A 25,141-nucleotide genomic window follows, 5' to 3' on the forward strand; every position below is an offset into this window, starting at 1 on the left:
CGGTCAGATCTGTCAAAACGTAAGCGTTATTTTGGCTTGTAAAAAATTTCCAATAAGCTGCAGGACTGCACTGAGTTACGACACTCAGGGAGGAAGAAAACAAGCTGTGTGAGGCTTCTGCAACAGCTGTAGGCATGCTGCTGAAATTTATATTGAGCCTCTAGAATTCTGAGTTTTCAATTTGTCTTGGATAGCTCTTCTGAAAGAAGCAGGGATATTTTTGCTATTTTGTACTCTTCTTGCAATTACAGTTTAAATTCTACGTTGTGCACAGTTTCATAAGCTTTGATTACATATCTATTTTTGGTGCATAGCTCTCCATGAATAGCTTTCAGACCTTTATATAACAAATTATTATTTCTATTGTAGGTTATATGTGCAACAATTGCCTTTGGAATGGGAATTGATAAACCTGATGTACGCTATGTTATCCATGCCTCACTCCCTAAATCTATAGAAGGTTATTATCAAGAATCTGGCAGAGCTGGACGAGATGGTGAAATGTCTCACTGTCTGCTTTTCTACAGTTACAGTGATGTAACCAGACTTAGGAGGCTAATACTAAGTAAGTGAAATCTTGTATTCGTAACTTAATGACACAATAGTAAACAAATTACTTGGTCACTGGTTTCTTTCATTTAGATTGTTTTATTTTGTCATTTAGAAGCACCGTGTATGGTATTGTATTGCAGAGATGGGAGAACCCTGCATCTTCATTTTATTATTGACTTGAGTGATTTTCTGAACTGAAACGTTTTTGTCACTTGTGCTTAATTTTCGTCAAAACGGGTTGTTTTATACGTAGCTGTCTCTTGATTTTTGTCATTCTGGGTTTCTTTCCGTTCTCCGCTCTTTAAAACTTCGGAGGTAAAAATCTGTACTAGCTTTATTCTGTACTAACTTGCTCAGACAAAACAAAATATTCTTTGTTGCTTCAAAAAAGTACGTCTGATAATATCTAAAAGGACAGAAGTGCAGATATAACAGATACAATTGAATTTATTGCATTTCAGTGGAAAAAGATGGAAACACTCACACCAGACAGACCCACTTTAACAACCTGTACAGTATGGTTCATTACTGTGAGAATGTAGTTGATTGCCGAAGAATTCAGCTTTTGGCCTACTTCGGGGAAACTAACTTTAATCCTAACTTTTGTAAAGATCACCCAGAAGTAACCTGTGATAACTGCAGTAGAAAGAAGGTAAAAAACGTGGCTCTTATTTATAGGATCGTCAAACTGATTTTGTATGGTTGCTTTAAAAATGCTAACGTTCCATTTGTGCAGGCAAATAGAGACGATGAATGAGATGTTTTGTATTTTTGTGATGCTGGATGCCTTGAATAATTTCCGAGGTTTAACCGTTAGTAGGATTACACCACCTATCCACGGACTTAAGCTCCTATTTCCGTCAGAGAAGTACTGATGAGGTGTGAGGATGTTCCTCTAGTGTGGCTTCTTTGGTAATTGTGTCTATTCAGGAAAACTGTCTATTCTGATGTTTTCAAGGCTGCTTTGTGCTGCTTTGTAGCACGTGCATGCCACGTCAGGGGGGAGGATACTGCTTGGAGGTGGCCCAAAGAGCAGGGTTTGCGTGTCAAAGTTCGAAACAACCTAGTCAGTAGCATGAACAGGAGTACAACAGAAGATAGCTGTTGAAGTGGACATCGAATAGTTGCTTCATCTTTTCATGCTGTTCTTGCATAGGATTTTAGACTATCTTTGATTATCTGATCTTTTCAGAAAAAAAAATACGTTCAGCAACAAGGATTTGTTTATTTTAGGTGTGGAATTGGGTATTCTAGGTATTCTAAGCCCTTTTTTTTTTTTTTTTTTTTTTTTTTGTGGTAAGGCATTGCGCTCCAGCGCTTGGGAAGCTTTCCTCCAATATTTAACTTTTTACTGTTGGAAATATGTGATATGGTTAAGTTCCCCTGCAACATGCATACTTCAATCTGTTATTTAAACTGAGTAGAGCTGAAACGACCCAAATGCTAAAGGTCCTAGTATCATCACAGGGCTAGTATGATCCCTTTTTACAATGGGGAAAGCTATGAGGAAGGCTGCGGGTCTCTGTAAACCAGATCAGTGTTGTTATAGCTGAGGATGTTGCTTCTCAGTCCTGTGTTTGAAGCGTTACCCTATACATCTGTGATTGTAATAAAGTTTGGCTAGAATAACGTATGTTCAGTCCAGTCTCCTGATGTTAACGTGCATTGGAAGTGTAAATTCTAGTGCTTTGCAGCAGAATGCTTATAGGAGTGATTTAAAAAAAAAAAAATTAACTATGATTACTAGTACTCACTTGGCAATCTTGCAGCTCACTGTATAAAATTAACATAATAGGCGTTATATGCAATCGGTTGGTAGGTCTTTATCTTCTTGCATTTTCAGAGTGTTATCTAATCCAGAATTCCCGTGACTATGTGATATCATTGTGCATATGCTAACTAGGAAATAGCAGTAACAACTTGCATTAGAATAGAACCAAATCACTTTTTTCCTAATCAAGTCTATTTGAATAGGATTACAAATCAAGAAACGTAACGGATGAAGTGAAAAGCATTATAAGATTTGTGCAGGAGCATTGTGGACAAATGGGAGGAATAAATGCGAAGAGAAATACAGGTTCTGGAAGATACACATTGAATATGATGATTGACATTTTCTTAGGTAAGTACTGTTAGACTTGCTGCATCAGATCTCGATTAAGCCTCAGAAGGTCCATGTAGCATCCACAGTGGTTTAAAAGCAAGACATATTTGGCAAAGTTATTTTTCCCAGGAAGCTGCAGGTGTTAAAGTATCCAAAATAAATGAGACTAAAGTTTTAATCGCTTTCAGGTGGCTCTAGCGCTACTATTAGCTTTCTGGTGGCGCTTAGGGTTTCTAGTGCTTACATGTTTGGGGCCTTTTTTGTATTTTGTTTTTTGTGTTTTGTTTTTTGGGCCCAAACTGTGGAATATCACTTGGGAGTCTTCCACGGGTCTGTAAATATATATGTATGTAGGATTTCTTATTGCAGGTTAATCCTGTTACTCCTATTGCATAGGTACAAAGAGCGCAAAGATTCAGTCTGGAATATTTGGGAAGGGGGCTGCCTACTCAAGGCATAATGTTGAAAGACTGTTTAGAAAACTGGTCCTGGACAAGATTCTGGATGAAGACTTGTATATCACAGCTAATGACCAAGCTGTAGCGTATGTAATTCTAGGAGAGAAAGCACGGGCTGTGCTAGATGGATTACTACAGGTAAGGAACATGCTACGTTTTTTATACGGCATTTACTCTAGGATAGCTTAAACATAATTTGCCTACAAATGGATGTAGTGGAGCTAACCTTTAGCACGTGCAGGGAACGGAATCCAACAAGCGTAATTTCTACTTCAGTATTCTGATAATGCCATGAGGCAAAAGGTGAATTTGAGAAGATAGGGGAGGTTTAAGGCTTTCTTTTCCTCCCCCTTCCATCTGATTCCATCTTAACAAGAAGAAAAGGTGATGACCAACACAGAAAGAACTAGCTAAGAAGGGAAAAGGAACAGCACTACCTTCTATAACGTTTTCTGCTCTATTTTTTCTAGTAACTGGTGTGCTCTGGAGGAAAACGCTCTTCCAGAGTTGCTTGAAGCAACGTCTCCTCCGCCCTAGCGCTGTATTTGTAGAAGAGAAGGCCCCTCAGCATTAGACCTAGTGACCTTTACTCAAAGCTAGCTGTGTTGGGTTTTCAGTTTTGTTTTTGTTCCCCCCTGCCATATTGTGTATGCTCACTTTACTAGTTCTTTGTAGAAGACGCTTGAGGGCGGTTGAGAATTACTGTTTATGAAGTAGCCTATAAAAAAAGACCATTTTAAAAATATGTACTGCATAAATAGCATTTTTTGGTTCAGTTGAACAATACTTCTTGTTTTCTTCACTGTTCTCCTGTGCAATCAGTCAGTCTCCTGACTGCAGTAACTCCCTGACGGAAGTTATTGATTGGCTTATTTTAACAGGTGGAGTTCCACGAAACTGAAAGTGCCAGTACCATTAGAAAGCAAAGGGCTTCTGTGACAAAAATGTCACAGCGGGAAGAGATGGTTAAAAAGTGCCTTGGGGAACTTACAGACACATGCAAAACTCTTGGGAAAGTGTTTGATGTGCATTACTTCAACATTTTCAGTACTTCAACTCTCAAGAAAATAGCAGGTAAGGTCAGCTTTTCACTAACTGGAACCCCTATAGGCAGTAGACTTCATTTGCAATTGTAGATTTTCTGTCAGAAAAGACCCCGCATTTCCAACATCTTCAGAGGACCAGTTTATATGCGCCTTAACTGAGCGAGTGCCGTGGCAATAGCTGACACAGCATAGATCCCATGGAGATGTATTTTGTGCTGTAGCAGGTCCTGCTGGTTAGGTACAGTAGACAGCCAAGTAATCACACTGCGAAACAAACTTTGAAGCAGTTTTAGAACAATCTTTTTCACTAGTTTTTGTGCTAACCAGCTAGAAGTAAATCTACTAAAATAAAGGCTTCCTTTCTTGGGGGCTTAGTGCGTACCGTGGCACTAAAAGGAATGAATTTGCTTCAGAATATTCTACTGAATATTAGGAGAGTCTATGATCTCTCTTAAAACCTGTGGCAGAGGCCATAAGTAACGCTCAAATTACTATTGCTTTATTGAATACCTGAAACAAATCTTAAAGCATTTGAGACTTTGTTCACTTAGTCTGCAGATGTGAACTTCTAATTCCATCGTTCCTAATGGAACACCTATGTTCTTATTGTAACAAAACCCCAGAAACGCCTCTCTGAACGTTGCTTTTCAATTTGCCTGTGCTCTTATCTGAATTTTCTTATTTCATCCGGTGTTATCTCATCTTAAACAGCTTTGTTTGATGTATCTCATTCGTATTTTGTTACATTATATTTATTTATAGAAACCCTGTCATCTGATGTGGAGGTTTTGCTGCAGATTGATGGTGTCACAGAAGATAAACTGGAAAAATATGGTGCAGAAATAATTAAAGTGATGGATAAGTACTCCGAGTGGACAGTACCAGGTTTAGTATCCTTTGTATCTATATGTGTGTGTTCCTGTTTAACACCCTCCCTCTTTCTCGGTAAGAAGCTCCACTAAAAAGTTATCTTGTTTTAAACCTAAGTCATTAACCCTTGCAATTCAGTAATTACAAAGAGGGAACAATTGCATGTTTTTGGGGGATAAAAAGGTCTTTCGTGAGGAAACAGAGAAAAATTCAGCATCGCTGTAAGAGGCTAACAAGAGGTAAACAAAAACTGCTGCTTTGCTCGTTACCTGTTAGTTATTAAGAACCTTAATTATACTGAGGCTAATAACCCTGAAGTTAAAAGGCTAGTACCTCCTTTATATGTTTCCACTCTTGTCAACTACATATGGCGTAGTGTTGTAACGTGACAGGTAATCTGTAACTACTGCCTTTTAGTTTTCGTAGGTCAGCGCATCCAGGTCTGCGCTGACTAGTCCTTACTCAAATGTAAAGAACTTCCAAAAATAGGTGTAAAAAAAGCTATCAAGTCAGAACGATTGTGTTTTACAGTGCCTTTGCGCAGTTATAACCTAAAACACAAAGTGCAGCTCAATGGAGAATTGAGCCCCGAGACTGAGAAATCTAGTAACTTAATGTGAGTATAGCATTTGTAGCCTGTGCTGCAATTCAAATATTCAGTACAGCTTGGCTATCAGATTTGACATTGCGGCCTTCAGTTTTCAGGTGATTTATGGTTACATTTGAGGAGGCCATTCTTTCTTATTGCTGTATTAATAACTGCAGGTGTTAAGTGCATGTCTACAATCCTGGCCTTTTTAAAAAGCGTTTTATTCTGCTGCGCGTGCGAAGAATCACGTTCCTCTTGATCATGACTGATTGAGAAGGAGCTCTTCGCTATCTGTCTGAGCCCTTCAGTGTCTCCTGCTGCTTTTTTTAAAAAAAGAAGTGCCATATTTGACAGTAGTATTATGGTATATTCCCTAATTCTTGTCCAGCTGACACAGGGAAGAGAGTACGAAGGGAGAAAGCCCAGCGTTACCAACATAGTTTAGACAAGAAATCGAGCTTGAGAAAATAGGGCTGGTCCGTATTCTTGTATGTCATGATGAGCTAAACCAAAATAGCCTCTTGTTTTACTTTACACTAGCCTAAGAAAGGTCTTTAAATGAGCCCGGAGCACTGCGAGGATAAAAGCTGTGCAAAGAGGTTTTGAACAGCAAGGGCAGAAGCTTGCTAGAATTGGTTTGTTCTGGCTGACGGTTCTGACTGGTTCAGGCAAAGTCTTGTTTTCATTGGTTTCAATTCATTGTCTCTCTGTAGATGATGCCGCTTGCCAAAGCGGGGACACAGCTGCAGGAAGCACCGGAACGCTTGAGAGTGATGAAGAAGCAGAAGATGTAGTTACAACTTCAAGTTATTTTCGCAATCATACAAACCAAGGAAAGAAAAGGAAAAGGCTGCCAAACTTCAGAGAATCCAAGAGGAAGAAGTCAAGTAATGGTGGTAGCCAGCAGTTTCATTCCAAAGGGTACGCTGCTTGTAGTTAGTTCTAGTTCATTAAATGTTAATTTGAGGCTTTTCAGTATGGTGCACCACCACACCAGTTCTACTAATGCCAATGTTTACCTTTGTCACTCTGCTGCAATGCAAAATCTTTATTTCCGAGAAGGTAACATACTGAACATACAGCTTCTCGATTTATATCAGGAGCAGAAGCTGCTGCAAAAATAAGCCATGATTTTTATGAAGTACCTTTCCGCTGTCTGAAATTTTGGTATGCAAGGCAAATTAGAGGTGCACTGTCAGTGTACTTTCATACTTCTCGCTTACTCACCTGGAATTAGATTGTAAGATAATCTTTGAAGTTTGATTACAGTGGATTGTTTTTTCTTAACTGGCATGTCCTTTTTGCCATCTGTAGGCATGTAGTTTTCCTGCTCGCTCCTGCTGGGCTGTTTGTAAAGATAACTAGGTTTATGTTATTGCTCTTAAACCTATGCAAATTTACACTGACGATGCAGTTTATGACATCATGCACAAAAAGAAGCGTAGTCAACAGCTTTGCAGGTTCTGTATGAAGGATAGCTGTTCACTATTGATTTTTTACACTTCTGCCGTGAAGAAATATTTTAAGTTATTTCACAGTGTGGAGGCAGAGACTGCGTGTTGCTTAAATTTAGAATAAACCACAATATAACGGTGGTTCCTTTTAAAGCTTCTACTAAAGCGGCGTCAATGGCGAAATGAACCTATAGAAGTGTTGGTATCGTTTATTCCTCTTAATAATCTAAATTATGTTCTGATATTGGATGATGTTTTACTATGTAATGCTTGCACATAACTATTTTAAAGGAACATAAATTAGAAATTAGAAAATGAAATAGAGGGAAATGTTAATTTTAAAAAAAATAAGGAAGCTGGAAAGCACAGATGTTACCTGGACAACCTTAACTCTGCCCTAATTATGTCAGCTAGTGAGTAACTTTCTTAACGGAAGTTTCATTCACAGTTCCTTTCAGCAGCATTGCTGTCCTTTCCCCAAAATAATTATTCGAATAACGCAGTAGTTGCAAAGACAACGCTTCCCAATTCCTTTCAGCAACATGTGGCTTTTATTCTTGTATTGACAGTTGTTTCCCAAAGACTACGCTCAAGTTATAAAGAGCTAGAGCACAGCCATAAATATCCTAGCCTAACTCACGTGAAAGAGGCATAATTTGGCAGACGATCACATTTTTACTTTTTGACTGAGCCTGAAAAGATATTTGTGCTTACCCTCTAAAAATTATCTTTATCCAAGTACGAGACACTGCGTACCTCAACTAAGAACAAGGAATGGCATTGGAATTATCCAGGCAGCTGGTGGCAAACCCTCTACTTTGGTTTTCTGGCACTTGCTGTTTAAAATGCTTCTGGTGAAAAAGGATATTTAAAAATCATCCTTCTTTTGTCTTTCCTGACTGCCACAGAGTAAGCAGTCACATTACGTTTCAGGGTGCTGGTATTGTACTGCCATAATTATTATTAGCAAACTGACTGGATCTTGTACTTGGAAATGGCAGACCGTTTAAAACTTCCAGGATTGGGTGGAACAGCTGAGCTTCAGTGCACTGCCCCTTGTTAATTCAGAGCTTCTCCCTCTGATTGTACCATGCGAGACAAAACCTGCATCAAGACCATGAAGTCTGGGCCCAGGAACCTCGTCTTACTTGAGCTTCTAGGGTCGATCTGTCACTGAACCTTCACAGGGTGATGAAAGCGCCAGGCTGGGCCTCACCCTTTAAGATAAAGTCCTTATTTTATTAGTTCATTTGTTATTCCTGTATAGTTTTGTAACTCAAGTAGTAACAGTCTCTATGAAGGTTCATACTTTGAAACATGGTGATTGATCACCGCTGAGAAGGAAGCAAAAGAAAAAAGGATAATGGTTGAGGAACTTCCACCCTCCCTAAATGCTCTTTAAAAAGAGGAGGGGGAAAATGACATCAGAAAACTTCAGCAAAAATGTCTTTTATAGTCATGCCTTTTAAACAGATGCCGTGCTTGTATCTTCCTTTGCACAAAAAGGAAGTTAGAGTTACTAATACTGTGGTATCGTCAAGTTACACAACTGTAACCCTTTCTCCCCTGCACCTGGAAAGTCTACCTCGCTTCCTATATGAGTCAGAGGACACGAGGTGCAGAAGAGTGGTTATGCAGGCAAGCTGAAATCTTGCATTTCTTAAGTCATTCTTTTAGTGCAGCGGTATGCAGCCTATACATATCACAGAAATTGGATTATCTTTCAGCATGGAAGAATTCAGGTCACTCGCAAGAGCAACACAGCGTGCTCTGCAAAAGACATACTAAAAGCCCCACTTGAAGTTGTGCCTAATTCTAAACACTATTAAGTTTTCTTGATATATTAATGACTTTTTGTGGCTCTAATGTTGTGTTCAATATCAAAGAGAAAACAGGGTCTACCTTATTCCAAACTCGTTGTTTGCTGCTGCTGTTTGTTCTTTCCAAGTGTATCTCTTTCTCTGCCCCATTTGAACTCATTCTGGTCTTTAATTTTTGCAGTAAATAACAGCTCCCAGCTCAGTAGGTTTTATTCCCACCCTCTTCACCTTCCCATCTACTCAAATTTTAGTCATTAAATGCTGTTGATCCTGAAGTGTCATTTAAAGTTGATACTCTAATTGGATTAATAGGAGTCAGGTTGGCTCAGCAGTCTGTGTCCATCTTTCAGGCTGCTTTTCACCCTTAGGCAGATGTCAGAGTAACAGCTACACTTGATTTCCATTTCAAAGGTGTTTATGCAGCCATGTGTGTTAGAAAACTTCTTTTAACGAAAACAGAAAATCTAATTGTGGTATGGAACTATGTAAATACAGCATGGGCAGGGAATGTGGCAAGTAAACCAGATGTTTGGCACATGTACAAATTTACAATGCATAACATACCATAAATACTGTAATAGTGATTTTCTCTCTGAATTTTGTAGTGGTTACAGCAAGTACAGAAGGAGCAAAAAGACATCCAACTCCAAGGCTCCAGCTTCACCCGGCTACAGTTCAGCGTCGTACAGTGTTAGCGTCATGCAAGGAACTGGGGGAAAACTGGGGATTATGGCACCCCCAAAGCCCAGAAACAGACAATTCCTTCAGCCTTCATATTCAATATTGTAACTAGTAAAATGTAAATAGTGTATAAAAGTGTACCATTGAGCTGTAAGAATTTTTATTTCATTTGCTAAACCTTCTGAAACAGATGTGTACATTTTGTCAAATACAAAAGTTTATGTTAAATAAATGGTTTTAGGCTCAGAAGTTTCTTTGGAACTTCCTTCTTACTAAGTATGTGCGTTATAAACAAACATGAGTTCTGATTAGTTTCAGAAGCCCGAGTGTTTCAATGAAAATAATCGTTGTAAGCCTGCTTTACAGCTAACTCGGGTACGCTTGAGATCACAAATCAAAAGCAGTTAACGGAGCTATGAATCGTAAAGGCGTGCTCAGAGAGGATGTTCATGGTTGCTTCTGTTCTTCTCCCTTGCCAGTTGCGTAAGTACTTCAGAGCTAGATAGCTGAAATGTTCCTAAGAAAATTTAAGTCTTGGGATGCTAAGCTGACATACCCAATGTAATTAGCTGCTGTAGGTTGCAATTTTTGCCCCAGGCATCAGGGCTGGAGAGCCTGCTGGGAAGCTAGGTGCGCAGAAAGCCGTGGAGCTCTGCGGTCGCGTCACAGGCGTGCAGCTACCGCGTGGTGAGGGGCAGCTGCTTTGCTCTGGGCTTCCCTTTTCCCGTCTCGCACAAGGTAATCCTCACGAGCGCTGAGCAGGGGTTCGGATGTGCATCTGTTGCTCTGTTCTGCACTTGAATAAATGCACCTGTGGGGCGTCCCGAATGATCTGTTTGCTTATTGCCTGTGAAACGCAGCAGCGGAGGGTTTCTTACCGCTCAGGTGAGCGATGAGTCTGTGACAGCTAGTCTTGTTACCCGTCTTGTGAGTCTTTAGCATACCCAAGACTTTCAATTAACCTTGCTGTTAAAAATACGCATTTTTTTTCCTGTCCTGAACATGCCAAGCTGTAATTTTGCCCTACAATGTATTTGCAGGCTGTCATTAAATCACTTCCCTTAGCCCAAAATCACCCTAAGACTTCGCTTACGCAACAGTCCCGGGCAGCGACGGGGGGAGAGGGGGTGGTGAGCGCTGGCTGCCTGAAGGGAAGTTGAGTTTTGACTTGGAAACTTGCGGCTTCCCCGGCGGAACCGCAGCGAAAGGGGAGAGATGGAAAAGGAGGAGGGGGCCGGGGCGCCGCTCCTTCACCGCGGGGGCGCGGCCGGCGCCGGGGGCAGCGGAGGGAGGGAGGGAGGCGCCCGCGCCGCCCCGCTCCGCCCCTCGCCGGAGCGGGAAGCGGGAAGCGGCCGCTCCGCCCCGCCGAGCCGCCCGACATGGCGCTCTCGCAGGCCGGCACCGTGGAGGAGGCCGAGGAGCCGTCGCCGCGCGGCCGCCAGCGGATGCAGGTCGGGGCCGGGGCGGCCGGGAGCGGGTGTGGGCGCCGCTGTGGGAGCAGCCCGCCCTGGGCTGCGGGGGGCTCCGGAAGGGACGGAGGGAGCGGGGCGGCGGGCGGGAGGGAGGGAGCGGGGACGTGAGGAGAGGAGAGGGGCGGCGGGCGGGAGGAGAGGAGAGGAGAGGGGCGGCGGGCGGGATGGAGGGAGCGGGCTGTGAGGAGAGGAGAGGGGCGGGATGGAGGGAGTGGAGGGACCCAGGACCTGAGGAGAGGGGCGGCGGGCGGGAACGGAGGGAGCCGGGCCCTGAGGAGAGGGCGGGATGGAGAGGGCGGGAATGGAGGGAGCGGGGCCGTGAGGAGCGGGCGGGATGGAGGGAGCGGGCTGTGAGGAGAGGAGAGGGGCGGCGGGCGGGAGGGAGGGAGCGGGCTGTGAGGAGAGGAGAGGGGCGGCGGGCGGGAGGGAGGGACCCTGGCTGTGAGGAGAGGAGAGGGGCGGGATGGAGGGAGTGGAGGGACCCAGAACCTGAGGAGAGGGGCGGCGGGCGGGAACGGAGGGAGCCGGGCCCTGAGGAGAGGGTGGGATGGAGAGGGCGGGAATGGAGGGAGCGGGGCCGTGAGGAGCGGGCGGGATGGAGGGAGCGGGCTGTGAGGAGAGGAGAGGGGCGGCGGGCGGGCGGGAGGGAGCCGGGCCGTGAGGAGAGGAGAGGGGCGGCGGGCGGGCGGGAGGGACCCTGGCTGTGAGGAGAGGAGAGGGGCGGGATGGAGGGAGTGGAGGGACCCAGAACCTGAGGAGAGGGGCGGCGGGCGGGAACGGAGGGAGCCGGGCCCTGAGGAGAGGGCGGGATGGAGAGGGCGGGAATGGAGGGAGCGGGGCCGTGAGGAGCGGGCGGGATGGAGGGAGCGGGCTGTGAGGAGAGGAGAGGGGCGGCGGGCGGGCGGGAGGGAGCCGGGCCGTGAGGAGAGGAGAGGGGCGGCGGGCGGGAGGGAGGGACCCTGGCTGTGAGGAGAGGAGAGGGGCGGGATGGAGGGAGTGGAGGGACCCAGAACCTGAGGAGAGGGGCGGCGGGCGGGAACGGAGGGAGCCGGGCCCTGAGGAGAGGGTGGGATGGAGAGGGCGGGAATGGAGGGAGCGGGGCCGTGAGGAGCGGGCGGGATGGAGGGAGCGGGCTGTGAGGGGAGGAGAGGGGCGGCGGGCGGGCGGGAGGGACCCTGGCTGTGAGGAGAGGAGAGGGGCGGCGGGCGGGAGGGAGGGAGCCGGGCCGTGAGGAGAGGAGAGGGGCGGCGGGCGGGAGGGAGGGAGCCGGGCCGTGAGGAGAGGAGAGGGGCGGCGGGCGGGCGGGAGGGAGCCGGGCCGTGAGGAGAGGAGAGGGGCGGCGGGAGGGAGGGAGGGACCCTGGCTGTGAGGAGAGGAGAGGGGCGGCGGGCGGGAGGGAGGGACCCTGGCTGTGAGGAGAGGAGAGGGGCGGCGGGAGGGAGGGAGCCGGGCCGTGAGGGGAGGAGAGGGGCGGCGGGCGGGAGGGAGGGAGGGAGCCGGGCCGTGAGGAGAGGAGAGGGGCGGCGGGCGGGAGGGAGGGAGCCGGGCCGTGAGGAGAGGAGAGGGGCGGCGGGAGGGAGGGAGCCGGGCCGTGAGGAGAGGAGAGGGGCGGCGGGCGGGCGGGAGGGAGCCGGGCCGTGAGGAGAGGAGAGGGGCGGCGGGCGGGCGGGCGGGACCCTGGCTGTGAGGAGAGGAGAGGGGCGGCGGGCGGGAGGGAGGGAGCCGGGCCGTGAGGAGAGGAGAGGGGCCGGCGGGCGGGCGGGCGGGACCCTGGCTGTGAGGAGAGGAGAGGGGCGGCGGGCGGGAGGGAGGGAGGGAGCCGGGCTGTGAGGAGAGGAGAGGGGCGGCGGACGGGCGGGAGGGAGCCGGGCTGTGAGGAGAGGAGAGGGGCGGCGGGCGGGAGGGAGGGAGGGACCCTGGCTGTGAGGAGAGGAGAGGGGCGGCGGGCGGGAGGGAGGGAGGGACCCTGGCTGTGAGGAGAGGAGAGGGGCGGCGGGCGGGAGGGAGGGAGGGAGCCGGGCCGTGAGGAGAGGAGAGGGGCGGCGGGCGGGCGGGAGGGAGCCGGGCCGTGAGGGGAGGAGAGGGGCGGCGGGAGGGAGGGACCCTGGCTGTGAGGAGAGGAGAGGGGCGGCAGGCGGGCGGGAGGGAGCCGGGCCGCGAGGGCCGGGCGGGCGGTGTCAGCCGGGGGCGCTGCGGGCCGGGCCGCGCCGGGCCGCCCCGCCGAGCTCGCCGCCCCCCCCCCCCTTCCTCCGCAGGAGCGCACCCCGGCGAGCAGCGCCGAGCCCCGGCAGAGCCCGCAGCGGGCCGAGCGGCGAGCCAGCGCGGCCCGGCAGCTGCGCGTCCTCCTCACGCCGCTCTCCGTCGCGGGCCGCCGCCTGCCCCCCAAGCGCCTGCTGGCCGGCGGCGGCGGCGGCAGCGCGGGCAAGAGGCTCTGCCCGGGGCCGCCGAGCCCCCCCGGGCCCGGCGCGGCCTGCGAGGCCCCTTCCAGCCCGCGGAAACCCGCCCCCGCCTCGCCCCCCGCCGCCGAGGCCGGCAACGGCCTGCAGGGCCTGTGGGATGCGGACAGCGACGGGAGCGACGTGCCGGACGCTCCCGTGGTGAGTACCGGGCGCCTCTTCCCGCCTTTCTGCGGGTGGCAAAGCAGCAGCCGGCGTGCGAACCGGCTGTTGGCTCTTGAGCTGTGGCGGAAGAAATAGTTATCCCGCTCTTCTCGAGACACGTGTCTTTTGTGCTCGTAAAAGTAGAGTTGGAAGGTGTCTTTCCTCTTTACGTCATCTTTTTAAGTACGCTGACAGGGACTGTTGGGCTTTGTTTTACCCTTCCAGAACGTCTAAAGGATGAGAAAATGCTCTTGCTATCAGTCAGAGAGTATAAAATCCTAGTAGCAGAAACACAGATGTGTTGTCCTGCTGATAGCCATCTTCCAGGGTTCTTTATGGATGGATGCAGTCGTAGGAGCTGAACGTTTTGTCGATGTTCGTTCATGTAAAATCATCTTTTCAGGTTGTCTAATGCACCGTATCACCGATATAATACAAAAATGGTCTAAGACTGTATTCCGTTTATGTACCATATGGGCCTCATCGCTGACGTTTTCAGTTGCTTATTGAATAGCTTCACTTTATTAAATAACTTTTAGCTCTAGCAACATTTGATGAAGTAGCCCTTTCTTGATAATTTATGCTAGTACTAACTGCTATAACGCAAGCTAGTACCTACATAGACAGAGATTTTGGTAGTGATGTGCGGGTTACTCCAGTTAGTTTTCTTTGTTGTTGTTGATTAGGAATATATTGAACCACTTCTAAATAACTTAGACACGCATGATTTAGAAACTCACTTCTCAGACTTCTGGGACGTCTCAAGCATGCTACCTAATAGTATGGTAATCGACTCCTCTTTGTGTAGGATGGATCTTCGGAGTTATCAGCCTACGAAAGGAAAAGACTAAAGAACATTACAGAAAATGCTAAATTCTTTGCTTCTCTGAAGCTGCATGAGGTTTGTATAGATTCTGACTACAGTCAATATTCTCTCTCTCTCTCTCTCTCGGTATTGTTATATAGGAGGTGACCCATTGTCCTTCTTATTGTGAAAGCCTTCTCTAACAGTGACAAGTGTGTGAGGAATACCATAAAAAATTCCTAAGACATCAGGATTACTCTACCTGTGGTAGTCTCTAAAGATTTGTTTTTTGTGTTGCTAGTTAGATTTTCTTAAAGAGGGGAACTCATTAGACTTATAAGAAGTTAAGAAAAGAAATTTTGTTCATACAATATTCTCTAAACCCAACCATGCTAGTATGTGTGAACCCAGAGCCTCTGACCCTGTAGGACCAGGTGAGGTGGCCCTTAGGTAACCAAACACACACGTAATCCTCTTTCACATGAGGGTGCTTGTGTTTGCGTTCTGGGCAACGGACTGGCTGTACATGCACCATCCTGCTCGCTTGCCTAACGCGTGTTCCTGCCTCTTCAGGTGCAGTGGCATTCTCCATTCAGGTGATTGAGCACTTGCATTTTACTCTCCACGCATGCACGTTACCTGGTTGTCTAACTGAAAGATTGCAGAGCCTTAAAGACACCAGGTGCGGCAGGTTTCAGGTTGTCGGGACAGTTTAGCTCAGGGCCCTGTGTCTGAGAGGCTCTTGGGAAAGAAGCTTGCAGGACTTGGGCTGGAATCCTTCCCCCATGTAAGATCCAGACCGGGTCATAGGGCGGACACGTGTTCTATCTGTTTTGGACAGGTAATTTAGAAAGTTAAAGTAATGGAATTTTAAATGTTATCTGTGTGAGTGGATCCAGTTCTTTGCCCTTCTTTCTGCGCGGCTTCTCTCTCCTAGTTTTTTTAAATTCGTAATAGATCCCCTTTCTGGCAGCAGCGAGTGAATTCCTTCCTCGAATGGCTGCACGCTTACTTGCTTGTTACCAGGTTGCAAGGCATGGTTGGGCCTGTTTAGGAGGCAGTGAGACTTTTTACCATCGAGACTCGGACTTGAGTAAAAGTAACACCTTTTCTTCCAATTATCCTCAGAGAGGACAGTAAAGACCAGGAATATCTGACTGCAGTCACAGCAATGACTGCAGAGAGGTGAAGAATAGCAAAGGGAGCTCTAGCCAGCTCAGTTACCAGTAGCGTTCTGGTTGTGATGATGTCATGTACTGTATGGGCTGCCAAAACCAAGAAGCAGGTAAATCATTTCATGCCAGGTGTCGTGTTGCTTTGGATAGAGTGGTATTGGAGCGATGGTCTTACTGGTGGGCTAGATATGTCTAAGCTGCACTGTGGTGAAGTTTCTTGACTGCAGCATAGGCGTTCCTGCATAGCACCTTAGGCCCCTTCCTGTCTGTGTACACTCAACAGATGCTGAAGTGAGATTTCAAGCTTTCCCTTCGGATCTGCCTGTGAAGTAGCAGCGTTTTGGACAAGAGCCTGTTTGTCCTGGGTGTGGGTTTTTATCTGTTGGTTTCAGTGTATGACTGCCTGTAGTGTTTGTGATTTGGTTCTTTTGCCATTGCAACATACACGTATCTTCCTTGGGGTCTAAATGAGCTAAATAATGCATGTCTGTAAAATGTAATAGAGAAAAAATTGTGGATGGAGGCCTCTGTGGTTACAGATTCTACTTTAAATGTCTTTGTCTGGTGCGTATCATTTAGAGCATTTTCTTTGTTTCATAAAGAAAACATCTATAGCACATCCAGACAGGCTGTGCTCTTTTCCTATGCACCATTCACAGAAATCAGGGAATTCTTGCTAGTATGTGGAAGACCAGTGCAAAGCAGAAACAGCACAGTTTGATGTTTAAAAATCTCTTGTCGCTATTGCATTATAAATAATTACGATATAGTTTATTGCAGCCTTTAGGTAATTTTATTTTGTACAGGCTGCTCTTCTGTTTATTACATACTCTCCTTAATCTTTTTTTTTCCCCACTTTTTAAGTCAGCTGCAAGACTTCACAAAATTGCAACTAAAGTACAATCCCACGTCACCAAAAGGTAAAAATAACTCTATATGAAATTTGTATCATTGTTCCTTTGTTGCGTTTTAGCTCTCCTGCTCTCCTTTGAAAAAAAAGAAATGGGAATATAAATATTTGGTCAAATTACACATATCACAAAAAGAACTTATGTATTAAGGTAGTTCAAGAACAGCTTTTTTCTTACAATATTTTGCATGATGGCTAAAGGAAAAGAAATGTTAAATGATGAAAATTAATAATAAGAAAGGGCATGGGAAAGAAGGAGGGGGAAGAAATAGATACAGAGGAGAAAGGATAACTAGTAGATATAGAAGAACAGCGTTTTTGCAATGCCAAGCAGAGCAGAAAAAAGCGCTTAAGTACAAAATGAAGTTACATACACGATGAAAGAAAGTGGAAGAAGTTTAGACTACTGAATAGAAACCTGAATAATTGCTAGAGAGGGCTGGGAAGAAAAGCAGCAGTGGCAGGATGCGTTAAAAGTGAAACAGAAAACATAATATGTATTCATTGCTAAATAGTTAAAAAGATTTCTGTCTTTTTTTTTTTTTTTTGCTCTCTATTGCTATCACTGAAGGAAAAATCATTCACAACATTCATAGGGTGAATCAGAACTGTTTAGGTTATAAATTTGGGGCAAGATATTCAAACTATACATCTGAACCCGTTTTGTGGTCTTTTACTTAAGCGTAGAGGGCTTATTTTAATTATGTTTGTACTTTTGAAATGTTTCAATTCTTCCAGGGCTAAACCTAAAAAGGCAGAAGATGAAATAGTGCGTCGAAGATCGATGCGTTTACAAAGAATAGAGCCATCCGGAGTTCCAATGCCAGAAATGCCTGCCCAGCCGGAAGCAGAGGAATATGTAAGATGGGGAAGGGGTAAAGGAGACATGCGTATACGGGAAGCTTCATAAAAACAGAATAGCCATGTTAAGTGCTTTGAAGTGCTGGTGAAGTTGACTGATGCTGCTTGTCATTACTAGTCTTTTTCTAAAGCCTGTAGCTTCATGGGAAGCGTGTTACATAATATCAGTAATAAAAGGTAAATGCTTTCACCTCAAGCATCTTGAATAGGAGGCTTCTCATGTCCTCTCTGAAAGTTAGTCAATATTCTATGACTCAAACTGATGCAATAGTACGTTTTTGGATGATCTGTAAGATCCTGAGGTAAAACATTATGCATTTTTCAACAGTCTATGTATTCTGAGCAGCTTTAAATTCCAAGTTTTATTGCTCTGTTTTAATGTTACTTCACTGTAACTTTTGATATGGTAAATATTTCAAAGGAAAATAAACTGCTTCCTTTGAGGTAGTTATACAGCAACAAGTGAAAATTCTCTTGCTCTGAGGTGGAAATTTAAATCTTCCACACCGCTGCAGAATAAAGGCATTTCCCTTTCATACAGTTTTTGAAGATAAAGCTTGTGGAGTATCTGGAAGGAGAGGGAAAAATCACGGGGCAGCTATTTGTCTTTGCTGTTGCGTGTAACAAAGTTCTGTTTATCCTTTCAATAAGATTTTGATACAAACTTTTCTTTGTATTGTTTGTTTCTTGTAGTCTAGTAGATGTGTTCTAAGAATGTCTTGTGTGTGGAGAGTTAACAGTTCACCCTATTCATACTCTTAGTTGATTTAAGTTATGAAAATCACCTATGTCATTCCAGCCTCGAGTTCCAGCTGGACCTCTACCGATGGTTGCAGAAGATCAGATGGAGAACAGTAAGTTGACAGAGGAATTCTTGACTACATGGACAAGGATAAGTGAGGTATTACTAGTTTTAATTAATTAGTTTTGGATAGCATAATTTAGCTTGAGTTCTAAGTAATCTAATATCTGTGTATTTTCCTTTCTATCTGTAGATGAAACCTAATGATCCTGAAAAGCATACATGTGACTTGAAAAGGTAATCTGAAAACAACCGCTAAAAACTAGGTACTGTCTAGTTCTCTTTCTTTCTTGCCTTGAATAACTAATATTTTAATGATGTCTAGATACCAAGCCAGCCTGAACAGCATGACCCTCAGTGAAAATAACATTAAAAAGGTTGTGAAAAATCGAATATATTCTATGGCTATCCATCCTTCTGAAAGCACCATCTTTGTGGCAGCTGGAGACAAGTTTGGGCAGATCGGTTTCTGGAACGTTGTAAGTTGCTTGTATGCTCTTTACCTAGCATAGCGGTTTACTGCAAGATGAAAGGGGAGATCCATGCGCGTGTGTTTGTTTTTCTGAGTTTGAGTGAGTTTTGGATAGTTCCAGAAGGTCACCGTTGTTTTAGAAAGCAGAAATAAAATTGTTACACCACTATATGTTGGCACATTTTTACATATATTGTTTCTGAAAAATAGCTTAGCGTTTGAGGCTTTGAAAACTTTGGGGAGCTCTGCAGATAATCTCACCATGGTTTTTGAATCGTCTTGGTCCTGCAGCAAGAATATTTGTCCCTGTCTTAAAGCTTTGTAACCTCCTCCCAGTCCTCTGCTATGATCCCACGTCATCTGAACCAGCTGCTTGCAGTCCACACAAAAGCACGTTTTCTTTTCCTTCTTTGCAATGCCATTAACCTCGCCTTTGGATTCTGTTTCAAGGGTCACTTCTGCTTTGACAGCATCAGGAAATTGGTCAACTAACTTCAGCTATAAGAATTTTATTCAGTTATCAAAAAATGTAAAATGCTCCTTACAATTTAGAAAGCTCAGATTATGTAGGTGCTGTTACTACCTGCAGAGGAGTGTGATCTGGTAACTGGTAGATTCAGCTCTCTGAATGCTAAAAGTCTCTCCGTGGCCTTGGGAAGACATTTCAGGTAGCTACGTTAAAGCTACTCTTTTCCTTTTTGCTCTCCCCTTTTTTGTTTTCCTGAAGTGAATTGGACTTTACCAAGTTTGGGAGCAGAGTAACATTTGTGAAATGAATTAATACTTGTTCCGAAATGGATTATTCCATTTCTTTTGAAATGTCACAGCTGCGATGGTACCAGTATTAGAAGAGAAGATATGGGTTACTTATTATCCAAAATTGAATATAAATTATGTAATTTAGCTTGAGTTCTGAGAAACCTAATTCTAATATATACATATTCTGATATGAATGGCATATGTACATCTGTTTGGCCTTCAGCAAGGAATTGAGATGTGGTAACTGAGAAACCAGTTCTGTCAGTTAAAGAAAAAGGCAAAATATCGATACCAGATATTCATAGCCAGGTACACTATTGATGGCTGTAATGACATAAAACCGCACTTAGATTACAGCAAGAAGTTGCAGCTTTTCCTGTTTAGGAAATAGAATTCTGAAATTGAGTGAACGTTATTAGCATTCTTTTGAGCTAAAGTATTTGCATAGTGGTGAAAATGGTACTGGAAGGGAAACTCAAGCGTAGCAATAGTGCGTTGAATGGTGCATGTGAGGACAGTTCTCCCTTCCGCGCAAAGGTGGAACTCCCTTTGTTACAGTAAGTTGTTAGCCTGGGCAAGCTCTGTTGATTTGCACTGCTGGTCCTACAGAAGTAGTCTTGCTGCCTGTGTTAGCTATTCTGATTCCCAGCACCATCATATACCCTACTGCTTCCTCTATACGGTTGTTCAGAATAGACTGAGAACGCCTGCAAAACAGAGACTTTAATTTGAGAATTATACTAATTAGGAGGAAGTAACTATAATGCTTAGCATCTGTGTCCATCAAATCTCAATTGTTTTTCAGGACTGTAAAACTGAAGAAGGAGCACATGTCTTTATTCCACATAATTATCCAGTCAGCTGCATGTATTTTTCTCCATTTAATCCTGCTCACTTGCTGTCTCTGAGCTATGATAGTCTACGATGTGGTGATGTTACTAGAGCGGTCTTTGATGAGGTAAGTTTTCCCTTTGTTATACTGCAGATTCCTTAGAAATCTCTCAGTATGTGCTGATAGGAGGTCGTAGTCTCACTGTACCCAAATTATTGTCAGTCGTTTCGTTAACGAGAAAGTTAAAAATTCCATTTCTGCAAGGATACGTGAAGTAACCTTTAATTAACAATATAAAATGTGGAGAGGTTTTCTAGTCAATAAACCATAGTCACAGCTTGGGCGCTTCCAATTTCCTTCCTGCAGAGGCAGCTGCAATTTCATACTGAAATTAATTTCATATCTCCTTACTTAAGCAATATGTGCCCCTTTCCTTTTTGAAAGGAGTACCTTTTAAAGGCAGCAATGAAAACATTTGGAAGAACTAAATCTTAGAAAAAGCCATCATAAAGCAAATGAGTTGACTTTACTCTTCTCGGCCTTGAAGCGAGCAAATGCTAACTGTTGTGAGTTGGACAGAGCAATCGAGGAGCTTCATGATGCTTGCTTGCTTGCTTGCTTTATTTTTTGGCAGATATGTCTGCATTGATCAGGTCTCCGACATCAGAAAACATAAGAAGCTACAACAATTTAAAGCTTTATTTTCCAAACCCCTTACAAGCCCTGTACCCTTGTAGGGAGCTGCAGGCCAGCCAGCTGCTTAGGGAATACCTGCAATTGGCCATTCAGGAAGCCGGGAAGTTCCAGGGGTTCCTTACAGACAAAGGCTTGTAAGAGCGTATGTTGAGGAGTCTGGGGAGAGGACCGCAGTTTTCCTGCTCTGCTTGCCTTATGCCAAATTACATGGCCATGTGATAGCTGTAGGAGCGTTACTGCCTTTGGAAAGGACAAAGCTGCTAACGGGGAGAATCTCTGCTCACCTAGAGAGCGCTGAAACATGGAAGTTCTCCTGCAGCATTATTATAGTTCTGGGTAATCACTGATTTGAGGGGGAACTGCCATGGGATAAGGTGGCTTGACGCACTGAATCTGATTTTCCCCCACCCCTCCCTCAATTACAAGAAGCCAAATTGACATTTGTGCACCCAATGACGGGTTTCTGTAGCCTTGGAGAAAGGAGCATGGTCATTATTCCTCATTCGGTATGGACTCAAGGATAAGAGCCACTGCATTATTGGTGTGCAGAGATGATAGGATCTTGTAGGAGTTTTACAGAATTCAGAGTAGGTTGTTTTCCTTTTGCTTCATGTTGGATGGTTAATTATCTTCTCTGTGGAAGATACTACTTTTACTAATAGTAGTTTTTATGGAAAGGTTACCTAAATGAAGAGCTAAGGCCGGAGCTCTTCATCATTCAAATTAGGTAGTCTTCGTTAGTATTTTTAGTATATTAAGAAGTGAAAGCATGAAATTTACATCCCATACTGTGCTCTGATTATTATGAATAATAGTGCGTATTTAGTAGAATAATATCATTTTCATTTTGACCTTTTTTTATTGTCAGATATGCAGAAGTGAAGAAAGCTTTTCTTCCTTTGATTTCTTGGAAGATAATGCCTCCACTGTAATAGTAGGACACTGGGATGGTGATGTCACTGTTGTGGACAGACGGACCCCAGGAACATCTTCAGAGCTTTCTGCAAACATTGGCTTCAAAAGAACAAGGACAGTCCATGTTCACCCCGTGAATAAACAATATTTCGTTGCTGCTGGCTCAGTGTATGTCCTTCAAAACGAAACTGCAGTTATTCTATGCTTTAAGGGCTCCATTTGCATTGGTTTTTGCAAGTCAGCTAAAAAAAAGGCACGTTTGGAGAGCAGGATCAGCTGCTGATGAAGACGACAATTTGTCAGGCTCTGTAGATATTCAAGACTTCCCGATCTTTTTAGAAAACAAGTTTTTAGTTCTAATCAGAGCTAAGCTGTGGTATAGTTTGACTTCCCTTCGCCTTTGGGTAATGGGTTTGAAATGGTCTTATGAGTTGCTGAGTTTTTTGAGAGACGATCACAATGTCGGGGGGAGGGGGGGTTGCTCTGTTCTTGGTTTGGAGTATTTTTGCTGCTGTCATTCTTTGGAGCCACTGGCCTTTGTAGTTGAGTTTGTTAATATGCGTTGCTGAAATCGGGTTCTAAACGTAACTCGCATAAAACCGATGCTGGTCTCTTGAGGGTTTCTCGATTAATGGAAAATAATGTTGTTGTCTTTGACTGTCACCTGGTAAAGTGTTCTTTGTGGTGTGTGTTACAGGAATGTTTGTATTTATGATGTTCGATACCTGAAGTCTAATGGGAACAAGCCTGTGAGCTCTCTTGATGGGCACACAAAAAGTGTTGCTTCTGCATATTTCTCGCCTGTAACTGGAAACAGAGTACTGACAGTGTGTGCTGATGATAAGTTGAGGTAAGAACATGTGGGAAGGAATAATCTTTATGGAAGATACCAACTGGTGGTATTGGGTTTTTTTCCCCCCCCCCCCCCCCTCCTGCCTTGTGCTCTCTGATATGAGCTGATTTGTGCATGTTTTTTGAAGAAGAGTCTGCCTTTTTTAACATACGTGTACATTTTATTAATATACAGGATCTACGATACCAGCTGTTTATCATCTGCGGTTGCAGTTCTCAGTACTGTCAGGTAAGCTAAACACACTGGGACCAAAGATTAAGTCCTCTGTGACAGTTCTTCGCAATTGTAGTTGTGGCACGTGTAGTTGTGGATAGGTAAAAAGAGGGTATACGTGGCGCTGTGTTTCCAAACGGCCCCAATGTCGTAGTCGGTTGCTCAAGTGAGAGCAGCCACGATACTCTCTTACACTGATAATTTGCTCTGGTCTTCACGGTTGCCTAAAATAGCTTTTGTTCATAAAGCATGCGTATAGGGAAGCTGTAATATCTTCCAATGTAACTGGAACAGACCGTTTTGTGATTTTTGAAATGTGTTTTGGTTCAGAATGCTTTTTTTAATGCATTTTTTTAAAATATCACAAGGTTACTTTTTAATGGTAAAGAGTATGTCTTTGAGGAGAGCCTCAACATTTGCAAAACAATTTTGTGCTCTAGAAGAGTTAATTATGTCAAGCTTGGATCACTAAGGAGCTAGAACTAGATTAGTGACTGGTTTGAAAATTCTTGATTTGCTGTTTATCAAACCACTTGATGCATTTTCGTCCTTTTTTTTTTTTTTTTTTTTACTAAAATATGCAACCAGGATGTTTACATACTTTGACAAATAATCATTTTTGTCAAAGTATGCTTTGCTATATCTTCTCTACTTAATTACATCTTTGTCCCATCTCCCTGAATGCATCTGAGTAGCACCATCTGGCCAGTGTTTGAAAGCTGATGGTTTAGAAGGCAAGGAAGATGGGTTTAAGCGAATGTGACATAAAAAATACTGAATTTGGTAAGAAGAATATTTATCCTTTTTTTTTTCTCCCTTCTTATTTTTCTGAAGACATAACAATAACACAGGACGCTGGTTAACTAGATTCAGAGCGATATGGGACCCTAAACAGGAAGACTGTTTTGTGGTGGGCAGTATGGCACGTCCAAGACAAATAGAAATCTTCCAGGATACTGGAAAATTGTTGCACTCTTTTTATAACATTGATTACCTTGGTTCTGTGTGTTCCATTAATGTTGTTCATCCCACCAAGAATATCTTAGTGGGTGGCAACTCCAGCGGTCGCCTTCATGTGTTCAAAGAATGAAAAAAAAAGTCTTTTTTTTTTTTTTCCTTTTGCATCAAATGTGTTTAATCTGCATTAAACTGTTCTTAAGCTGTGTTCTCTCAGGATGAAAGTGTATTTTAAAAGCTTTAAATAAAACTTCTAAACCATATCTAGCCTTTTCTTCTTTAATTAAAAAAGGTATTAATCCCACTATGATAGCCAGTGATCAGTGGTTTGTATCAAAATAGATGTGTTTTTTCTCAAATACATAAGCTATATTTTGAAAAAGAAAAAAATTACAAGTATCTGCAGGATGCTTGTTAAATGTATGAGATGCTTCTTTTTAATGACTTTCATTCTATAAGCTGGAGTGCTCCTCCTTTACCAGTTTTTGTGTGTCGTTCCTATAACCTCTCTTAAGGTCAGTTAAGTATTCAGTAACAATGTCTTCGATAAAACTTGTCAGTTAAGGTGTCTACCATCTCATTAAATCTTTCCTGGACTCAATAAGGAAGATCATCTTTGTGGGTCGATGCTATTAAGCACGTTGGCTAAAGAAGCTACATGGTTATGAGTTGAACACGGCAATTGTCAGGGCGTATGCAAGAATAGGGCACAACCACTTTAATGATAGTCAAAGACGATATTAAAGAGGAGACGTAGTCGTGGGCCGTTCGTTGTAGTGCAGATGCCTCTAACCTGCCCTTTCTCCACCTGTAAGCCCATGTGAGAAAGAGGACCCTGTTATACCAGAGCACGAAGTAGTTCAGTAGAGCTTTTGGTCAAAATAATGTTATTGACGTGTGTCAGTGTCACTGACACCAAATGCGCTTTTAAACATTAAATACTTATGAGCAGCTCCTGCTGTTATAACCCCATAGTTAATGCACTTCTCGCGCTGACAAGCGGGTCCTGCAAGAACCTGACGTTACAGGTCGCTTTGCGGCCAGGGTTTGGCAGTAAGTGCAACAGCTAATGTAGTTTTCCTTTGCTCTGAACAAAGCAGTTCAGCTGCAGTAAATCTTAAGTGTATCCATATCGCTTTGGTAACATCAGCTTACATCACTGCACACCGACACTCGCAGCAGGAAGCGCGTGCTGCTTCTTTACAAGGGGCGTAACTTTATTTCCTAAGTCAGAGTTATGAGAGG

The 25,141-nt window shown here is 44.3% G+C and overlaps 2 protein-coding genes across 3 annotated transcripts in view; both read left to right on the plus strand.

Annotated features, from left to right (window-relative positions):
* Nucleotides 1-10,312, plus strand: part of BLM (BLM RecQ like helicase) — a 23,646-nt gene extending 13,334 nt beyond the window's left edge. The window contains exons 14-21 of the mRNA XM_068958447.1: nt 370-565; nt 1,014-1,204; nt 2,527-2,674; nt 3,053-3,252; nt 3,996-4,188; nt 4,923-5,045; nt 6,333-6,540; nt 9,499-10,312. Coding sequence (XP_068814548.1) covers nt 370-565; nt 1,014-1,204; nt 2,527-2,674; nt 3,053-3,252; nt 3,996-4,188; nt 4,923-5,045; nt 6,333-6,540; nt 9,499-9,682 — 1,443 coding nt within the window. The 3' untranslated portion in view covers nt 9,683-10,312. The remainder of the gene's footprint in view (nt 1-369; nt 566-1,013; nt 1,205-2,526; nt 2,675-3,052; nt 3,253-3,995; nt 4,189-4,922; nt 5,046-6,332; nt 6,541-9,498) is intronic.
* Nucleotides 10,236-24,159, plus strand: WDR76 (WD repeat domain 76). Of its 2 annotated transcripts, XM_068958449.1 has the most exons (14): nt 10,236-10,312; nt 10,969-11,025; nt 13,302-13,643; nt 14,455-14,547; nt 16,491-16,546; nt 17,275-17,395; nt 18,197-18,298; nt 18,393-18,436; nt 18,525-18,678; nt 20,236-20,388; nt 21,827-22,041; nt 22,571-22,723; nt 22,901-22,954; nt 23,774-24,159. In XM_068958449.1, the coding sequence occupies exons 2-14, from the start codon at nt 11,020-11,022 to the stop codon at nt 24,027-24,029; spliced, it is 1,749 nt and encodes a 582-aa protein (XP_068814550.1). In that variant the 5' UTR covers nt 10,236-10,312; nt 10,969-11,019; the 3' UTR covers nt 24,030-24,159. The 2 variants fall into 2 exon arrangements, with proteins under 2 accessions (XP_068814550.1, XP_068814549.1); XM_068958448.1 differs by lacking the exon at nt 10,236-10,312 and having other exon boundaries at nt 10,915-11,025.
* The last annotated feature ends 982 nt before the right edge of the window (nt 24,160-25,141 follow it).

This window comes from Struthio camelus, chromosome 12 (assembly GCF_040807025.1).
Source record: "Struthio camelus isolate bStrCam1 chromosome 12, bStrCam1.hap1, whole genome shotgun sequence".
In the NCBI taxonomy this organism is placed as follows: domain Eukaryota; kingdom Metazoa; phylum Chordata; class Aves; order Struthioniformes; family Struthionidae; genus Struthio; species Struthio camelus.